The sequence below is a fragment of the Plodia interpunctella genome, chromosome 27, assembly GCF_027563975.2.
Source record: "Plodia interpunctella isolate USDA-ARS_2022_Savannah chromosome 27, ilPloInte3.2, whole genome shotgun sequence".
Taxonomy (NCBI): Eukaryota; Metazoa; Arthropoda; class Insecta; order Lepidoptera; family Pyralidae; genus Plodia; species Plodia interpunctella.
In genome coordinates this window covers 2176615-2185821 of record NC_071320.1, presented here as the reverse complement: position 1 = coordinate 2185821, position 9207 = coordinate 2176615, and the positions used below count along the sequence as shown (strand labels likewise).

General features: G+C 34.1%; 1 protein-coding gene across 7 annotated transcripts in view; it reads left to right on the top strand.

Moving 5' to 3' along the window:
- The first annotated feature begins 244 nt into the window (after nucleotides 1-244).
- The window catches only part of Hdc (Histidine decarboxylase), a 30030-nt gene continuing 21067 nt past the window's right edge, over nucleotides 245-9207 (top strand). For 6 of the 7 annotated variants that reach the window (XM_053765161.2, XM_053765166.1, XM_053765165.1 and 3 more), the window contains exons 1-4: nucleotides 245-358; nucleotides 4224-4285; nucleotides 8583-8755; nucleotides 9056-9169. In XM_053765161.2, the coding sequence (XP_053621136.1) occupies nucleotides 4258-4285; nucleotides 8583-8755; nucleotides 9056-9169 (315 nt within the window). In that variant the 5' untranslated portion in view covers nucleotides 245-358; nucleotides 4224-4257. The remainder of the gene's footprint in view (nucleotides 359-4223; nucleotides 4286-8582; nucleotides 8756-9055; nucleotides 9170-9207) is intronic. The other variant, XM_053765162.2, reaches the window with a different exon arrangement.

The following is a 9207-nucleotide window of genomic DNA, read 5'->3' as shown; positions in this document are numbered from 1 at the left end:
TATATTTTATAACAAATACATATATAGATAAATCAGAAAAAGATCATTTTCCATCATGACCCCACCGGGGATCGAACCTGGGACCTCTCGGTTCAGAGGTAAACACTTTATCCCTGCGCCACCGAGGTCGTCAAAATATGTAAGTACATAATTGTACATTCCCGCTGACGCTTGTGTAATATGCCCTCATCCGCGGATCGATCTGCCGACTAGTCCGCACGGCTGTAACAGCAACCCCTATAAAAGCCATACACTTCGCGATTCATCAGTCAGACTCGCCCCGTACGTAGTGTTCGTTATTTAAATTTTAAAAAGTTTTAACTGTGTATTAGAATTGTGTTTATTGCCAGTACTTAGTGTGAGTACATTTTTTTTTGTTTTTCAATGTGAGGACCAAAAGTTTATTTGTTTATTTAAAACTTTTCTGTAAATTTAACTTTTTAAATTATCAAACAATATTTCATTTTACCTAAATTTTATTTAAAATTAAATTTTGATGTTGTCTAAAAATATTTAATATTGATAAATAACATTGTTGATTAATAACATGTTTGGGTCTTAGTCACTTGAAATAAAGTTATTTATTATTAAATGTTTCATTATTATTTGCTAGTTTTTCTCCAATATTTATTTAGTTTACATTGTCACTATCAGTTGCGTAAAATCTTTAAATAAAAATCAATGAATTCTTAAAAGAAATGAAATTTCATGTCTGCAGAATTTCCAACAATCGAATAAGCATTGTGTATGTATCTATAAAGATAATTATAACCTTCAGTTAGGTTTTAAGATCTTTATTTACTCATAAAAAATACATTAATCCACTTACAATGAGCCTAAAACTAACATTAATTTTGCAAATAACGTAACACGCATAAAAAACATTGTTTTGGACTTTATCCACTTTGAAAACTTTATATCACCTATGAGGGTGACACCAGTCAATTCTGACAAAACCCTCTATAAAAATAAAGAGAGAAAAAAAAAAAACTTTGGTGTAAAGCATTTGCTTTTATTTTGTTTTAAACAAATTCAAAGTATTTATGTCTTTTAAGTCTTTCGCTAAATCATTAAACATTTTGACTCCCTCTTATAATATAACACCATCATCTTAATATTATAAATGCGAAAGTAAGTTTGTTTGTTTGTTACCTCTTTAAGCTTTATCTACTCCATCAATCTTCATGAAATTGTACATATAATTTGATGTATAAAGAAGGACATAGGGCTTTAATCCCGGAAAAAATAACTGTTACTGTGGGAAATTTACGCGGGCGCAGCCGCGGACAGAAGCTAGTGTTGGTACAAAGGGCACAGCACCGACGATTAACTGTTGCCTTCGACTCCGATACATCACAATCTGTCAATGTTCAAGTTTATAGAAAATCCTAATTCTATTTGCCTTGAGACCATTCTGTTTACTCTGTGTTATAATGGTGTTTACTTGACGTTAGGACATTGAAAGAATACACGTAATAGTTAAAAAAAATAACCACATGCTTCGTCAAATCCTTAACCGAAATAATCGCAACAAGCTTCGACAACAAAATCATTATTTAAGTTTAAAAGTGTTTAGTGCTTTTTATATTTTATTTACGGCAATACTGTAACTAATTTTCTGTTTTTAATTCGAAATTAAAAAAAAAATAGGTACACTGGCAACGTGTTACAGTAAACTATGCCAAGAACCAGGCTTTAACAGAATTCAAACGCGTCAATTTTACTACATTAAAGATAATTATGTAATTTGTGCATTTTTTTATAAACAACCAATCGTCATAATTGTATCAATTAAAATCATTTATGCACAATAAAAATTTCCAAAAATAAAAATCATATGTGGCAAAAATCCTGTTAGCTATTCTCCGCTTAAAAAACACCCACTCTTGGATCTTCAGGTTGATGATGATCTCGATTTAAGATTTTCGTCAAAATTTTCCTAGCTTCAGCTGCATTGAACTAATGACGAGTGAAGAAGAGTGTTGGTAGTTAGTGTCGTCATATACATATGTTGACATGACGAACGTCATTACTCCTGGGTCACTGGCCAAAAATAAAGGGAGGTGTCCCTCAAAGATTCCCGATCCTATTCAAGATGGCGCGTGCCAGCAAGCGAAATTTCTGAACTTGTTTTTGATTCTAAATTTAAATTACTTGTAGCACCTGGCTGTAAACAATTTCTGGCTTTTACTATATATTTGTAAACCGAGACAAAAAAAAAATATGTTCGTTAGAATTTCAAATTCAAAATTTTTCTGCGTTCTATAGATTTATGAGAAAATCAATTCTTGCTTTGCATTCAAATAATTTTTGGCAAACGTGATATTATTTTAATTGAAAATAATGCATTTTTTTTAAATATCTGAGTCCTAGGTACTTCATCTTCTATGGTGTCTTCTCAATATATGGTGATTACCAGATTTGATGATTCAGATTGTTCAGAATAATTTCATTAGGTATCTATAAGAATATTTACTTTTTAAAGACCGATAGTAAATCAATAACCAGTATTTTAATATTGACCCCATACCGCGTTAGTCTATACTGAACATTGTAAGGCTTCAGTCGAGCGATTATAATATTAAAGACGCGATGACCGAATTCAGTAACACCAGTGGTGTAAGGTTCGTCATTTGAGAGATCGAATCCTACTCAAATTGTGAAGATTCATCTGTGATTTTACAACCGGCCCCTCGGCAACCCTTCCTGTACGACTTTGATCTTCTATATTAATAGTATTTGATGCACCATCAAATATTCTTTCTCTTTCTAATCCTGGAAAATTCGTCATTTTAAAAATAAATCTTATAATTCGACTGTGATTTTACGACCTCTTTAGGATCGTTGTTCTTGCCTATTATGTATCAAGCCTGTTTTTATCCCTTAATCGTCTTGTACAACATACAATATGGTCCTATATCAGATGGTGTAAAACATAAATGCTACGAAATGGCTAACCTATGAACATTGTAGCTGTTTTGCTAGAAGCGCAAAACCTCAACGTACTTGGAACACGAAACCTAATAAAATCAACAGCCTAGTTCTTGAGAAAAAGGAGTTTCAAAAACAATACATATATTTATACAAGCTTATATTTAGTAGTGATCAGATGTTTGTCTGTCCGTCTGTTTGTATTCATATATTTCCAGTTAAATTTCAGTCACTTCCGCTTGTTCTACACAATTGAAATTTCCCAAATCGCTTCAGATGACAATACATTATCATGATAAGATATATAGATACATACATCCAGAATCGGCTCCCGACGAGGGATCCTAAACGGTACTGCACGAACATTTTATTTTCTGACGACAATAAAAGCTTGTGGCAAATACTTAATTACATTTTCGTAAAAAAATCTTCGTTGATTAAGACCTACATTTGTTAATTGACGTTTAAAAGTCTGCGGTGAAGTTTGTTGCCGCGCTCCTTCAACTGCGCTTTGGAATTCTTCAGTAGAATTAGTTTTAAATATTTTTTTAACGTCAATTAGTGGTGTAGTTATATCGTCTAAATTTAATAAATAATTTGTATTTTAATTTTAATTTTATAATATAATAATAACACTTTATTTACCAACAGAATAATACTTATTTCAATGATATATTTAAATTTTATTCAGAACTAGCGGCCCGTCCCGACTTCGCTCGGGTAAAATCATAGTAAATTATACACCTAAATCTTCCTCAGGAACCACACTATCTATTAAGGATAATCGCATGAAAATCCGAGTAGAGTAGTTTTTGAATTTATTGCGAACAGACAGACAGACAGACAGACAGACAGACAGACAGACAGACAGACAGACAGACAGACAGACAGGCAGACAGATGCGGCATAGGACTTTGTTTTATAATAATATGTAAGGATTTACAATTTTAATGTTGGTTAAGCTGTGGACTCTGCGCCAAGCGAGGCTTGTGTCGTCGCAGCGTCCACACGTTACGTTCTCGGTGGTTTCGACCGCTGCGCACGCGCTGCCATTACAATTTTTCAAATTTTAACAAAGACAAGAATGAGTTTAACTATATGACTTTACATTAATTACTCTGCACTGTACGTACATGTATCAATTTTATGAATGATTGATTTTGGATATGATTAAGGAACCATTCAAGAAAATTAACGGATTGTAATTACAATTGGCTCTGCGAACCAGCCTTTCTACGTTTTACATGTCCATTTTTACAAAACACATTTTTGATTATGATATATTGTTTCAGATCTTACAACGAACTCGAGGAGACCCGGGAAAATATGGAGCATGAAGAATTTCGCGTTAAAGGTAAATCGTATAGATTTCAAAGTGACAAAAATAATTGTAAAAAATAAAATTTTATTCCACGAAGAGTAGGTATATGCATGTTACATTGATTAAATTGATATAATATATCGATTACTAGCTTTTGTCCGCGGCTGCGTCAGCGTGAATTTTTCCCGGAAAGATTTTCATACAAACTTTCACCCCTATAGTCATTTGGGGATTGATTGAATGTATGATTGAACGGGACTCTAACTACGTGCATATCAAATTTCATCAAAATCGATCTTGCGGTTTAGCCGTGAAAGCGGAACAGACAGACAGACTTTCGCATTTATAATATTAGTATGGATTTGAATTGATTTCCGTCCGTGGAACAAGTTAGGTGCTATTCGGATAGGCGCTCTAAATGGAATACGTCCAAATTTTAGCTTTCTACATCCAGTGGTTTCTTGTTTCTAACAATATTATTTCTAACTATTATGTGGTAAATTATTCAATGCGCTTCCGAACAATATTAAAACACTTCCGATAAAAAAGTTCGTGAAAACACTGCAGTTGTGGCTCAAAGAAAAATGTTTCTATTCTGTCGATGAGTATCTGATTCTGCAATGGAGGCAACAGTAAGGTCTCGATAGAGTTTTTGGTATAATCAAATCTCAATATATATTTTAATTAGACTTTATTTGTTTTGAGATATTATTTTTATTGACATTGTTATTACTGACACTTTAATTTTAAATTGATTTTATTTTATTTAATTTGAGGTATTATTGATATTGTTATTATATTATTATTTTTTTTTGGTATTATTGACAATTTTATTAATTGACAGTTAAATATTTGTTAATAAGGCAGAATGCATGTTCTATATATATCATGACCACCTGATTGTAATTCTGTATTCTGACAAATAAATGATTGATTTGATTTGATTATTATAAATGCGAAAGTATGTTTGTTTGTTACCACTTCACGCTCTATCTACTCAAGCTATCTTCTTGAAATTATGCGCACACGTAGATTGAAGTATGGAAAAGGACACTGGGTACATTTCATCCAGAAAGAATGACGTAAACAATTTACGCATTTGAAGCCGCGGCAATAGCTGGTAAGACAATACAGGGCCATAGACGAAGAATACCAAAATAACATTTCTATTTTATTATTATTAGCGGCGTGTGGATCTTAGAATAGGACCACTCTATATCCTCCCGTGGATGTCGATTAAGGGACAAAGCTTTCGCAACAGATAGGCAACAATATAATTCCCAAAAGGCAGGCGGGCGGTTGTAAAATCACGCTCCGCGGCGTCATAGCACCGAATGCGCCGGGAACATGCGAATATGAATGAGTGCAATGAAATATGTCCTTTATAGAGTGAGTCGGCCTAGGTATGTAATTTAAAAAATTGAAATCCTTGACAAATCTTGAAATCACATACAATTACAGTAATTTGAAGCCTACAGAACGCGATTCATAACAATCTGAGATACGTGGACTGAATATATTATAACAATCACATTAATCTAGCCGCCGATTATGATATTTAACCCCCCCGCACGTAAAAAGAGGGGTATTATAAGTTTGACCGCTAAGTGTGTCTGTCTTTGTACGTGGCACCGTAGCTCATCAAAAGAAGAATTTTATTTGATAGCTAATTTTTATGCGGTGTTTCTTAGATGTTTGATCAAAATTGGTTCAGCCATTCAAAGGTTGTAGCGAAATTAATATTGAAAATTTTAATTGTTAGACAAAAGGGTTTTTTAATTTGTCTAACAAATAAACTTGTTTTAGGGATCCGTATCTATAGAAGCGGTGATGGATACCTGTGAAGCGTAATGTCTCAGGTTCGAATCCTACTCGTGCCATATGAGTTTGCACAGTTATATTAATAGTTTTCATATATCACTACTTGTTTCGGGTGAAGAAGAACATCGTGAGGGAACCTGCACTCAAATAAGTATTAAATAAATTACTCAATAAGTAATAATTTCTAATAAAAGTGCAGCAAATTAAACTAAAACTATTTTTAGAAACCTGAGACCTTTCGATCCACAAGCGGGCGTCTTAACCATTACACCACCACCGCACAGCGAAACGTAGATCATTGATTGAACAATATCGTTGCAATAAAAAGAGATCAACAGATATTGAATCGTTTGTCCGTACGTAACTCCGTAACTCCTTTTATGGGTACCTTATTGGAATATATTGATATCACTAGTGTAGTCGTACGGATTTGCTTGGATTTATTGGAGTTTATCTTTGCTGTGATCAGGCGCGGATTGTTGGCGCTAACTGGATGTTTATAGAATTATTATTTTTTTTATTTTCCATTCTACTTCTGTATAAATTTAAAGCAAATTTATCTATACCTGAGACTTCGTTTCGTATTCGTGGAATTTATAGATTTTTATCTTTTATTTTTATTATATCATTATGAGCTCTACTCATATTTGACCGTGTATGATAATGGTAAAAAAGGTTAAATATTTAAACTAACTATATCCCAAAAATTTTAATAAACATTGTGCCGATTTTCTTGAAATGTTATCGAAGCGATTATGAAACAAAAGCTTTTATTTATTAACTAGTAAGTTAATATATAAAAGCTTTTATTTATTAACTAGTAAGTTAATATATAAAAGCTTTTATTTATTAACTAGTAAGTTAATATATAAAAGCTTTTATTTATTAACTAGTAAGTTAATATATAAAAGCTTTTATTTATTAACTAGTAAGTTAATATATAAAAGCTTTTATTTATTAACTAGTAAGTTAATATATAAAAGCTTTTATTTATTAACTAGTAAGTTAATATATAAAAGCTTTTATTTATTAACTAGTAAGTTAATATATAAAAGCTTTTAAGGTTGTATGTTGCTTTCCTTCTTTACGCTTTATAGATAAAGTAGGTGGGTAGGTAACAAACATATAAACTAGAAGAGATAATATTGCTTGAGTAGACTCAAGCAATCTTCTTGAAATTTTACATAAATGTAGTTTAAAGAACGCTCCCGTGTACAGGAACGCACGAATACAGGAAAAAATGCTCCCGTGGGTAATTCAAGCGTGCAGAGCCGCGAGCGAATGCTAGTTAAATATAGAATTAATTGTTTAAATCGCATGTGCACTAGACTTTTTTCCATCAGTTCCATTTTCTTTGTGTTTTACACTCACAAAGGAGACAATCTATTTTTGTCGATTGAATCGTAAGAGTTGCGTGTTGACTATTCTCCCAAGCTCTTGAAATCGAATTGATTTAAAGAACTTAACACTAGACACAATATGTTTTAAGAAAACATGAAGTAACTTTTTTCACAGTCGTATTTCCTCATGGCTGAGCGTCGTGGTCATTACGTGGAATGAAACACACACAACAACTTTCTTGGCACTATTAATGAATTCGTTTGCCGTTGCCTTCTCCATTTCACACACAAGTTAATAATCAACAGTTGCAGGTTTCCTCACGGATGTTTTCCTTCATCGGAAGCGAGTGGTGGTCGATGAAAACTGCTATACATCAATTAGATTAGTATACTCATGTGGCTCGAGTAGGTTCCGAACCTGGGACCTTTCGTTCCACAGGCGGGCGTCTCAACCATAAATCACCATCGCTTCATTAATAATATTGACCCAAGTCAATGGTACACAAAAACATGAAATAATAAAGTAAGTCATGTGCTTTTTGAATGGAAGTCGTGTATTTTGAACTAGCTTTTTCCCGCAGCTTCTCCCGCGTATATTTCCCACGGTAACGGTTATTTAAAGGTACCCTATGTCCTTCTCCATACTTCAAAATACATGCATGCAAAATTTCAAAAAGATTGTTTGAGTAGATTGAACGAGAAGAGGTAACAAAGAAACGAACATATTTTCGTATTTATAATAGGATAGGAAGGCGACCAATTGAATATTTGACGACCTCGGTGGCGCAGTGGTAAGATTCTTACCACTGAACCGAGAGGTCCTGGGTTCGAACCCCGGTCGGGTCATGATGGAAAATTATCTTTTTCTGATTGGCCCGGGTCTTGGATGTTTATCTATATATGTATTTGTTATAAAATATAGTATCGTTGAGTTAGTATCCCATAACACAAGTCTCGAACTTACTTTGGGGCTAACTCAATCTGTGTGATTTGTCCTAATAAAAAAAAAAATATATATACGAACACCCGTACGTATAAACCTTCTATCTTTGGAAGTCGCTTAAAAATAAATAAAATATCCCAAAAATGTCTTTGCTTCACGGCCCAATGCGATTGGGAAAAAGTTGTAATTTTCAGCAAGTTTTGATTAAACTGCTATATCTTCCCAGCCAAAGAGATGGTGGACTACATAGCTGACTACCTAGAGAACATCCGGGACAGACGCGTGTCTCCCAATGTCCAGCCGGGCTACTTGCACAACAGGCTGCCAGCCGAGGCTCCGTACCTCCCGGAGAAGTGGGACGACATCTTGAAGGACGTCGACGATCATATCCTGCCTGGGGTAAGTCTCTCGTCAAAGTCCATTTGCATCAATACGAACGCTATTAAGTATATCATAGCGCTCTGAAGCAGTACAATGTATCCTCTACTCGTCTATGATCATGAAACTTGTCTTCCATTTCGCTCATACAAGAAAGAGATGAGGAGAAATAACTGACATCTGCCACTTCGTATGAGATCTGCTAGATTGGACAGGGATGTTGCATGAAGAATCTTCTCATTTGGTTACACATTACTCTCGTCCATCGTCTATATATTTTTCTTGGTCTTTGAACGACACTATATCTATCTCTTTCCTTAGCTTGTCCACTGGCAGAGCCCGCACATGCACGCGTATTTCCCGGCTCTGACGTCATATCCTTCCATCATGGGGGAGATGCTGTCCAGCGCTCTCAACGTGCTCTGCTTTACTTGGGTAAGTCTTCTAGACTATGGAAGTGAGGCGTATGGTTC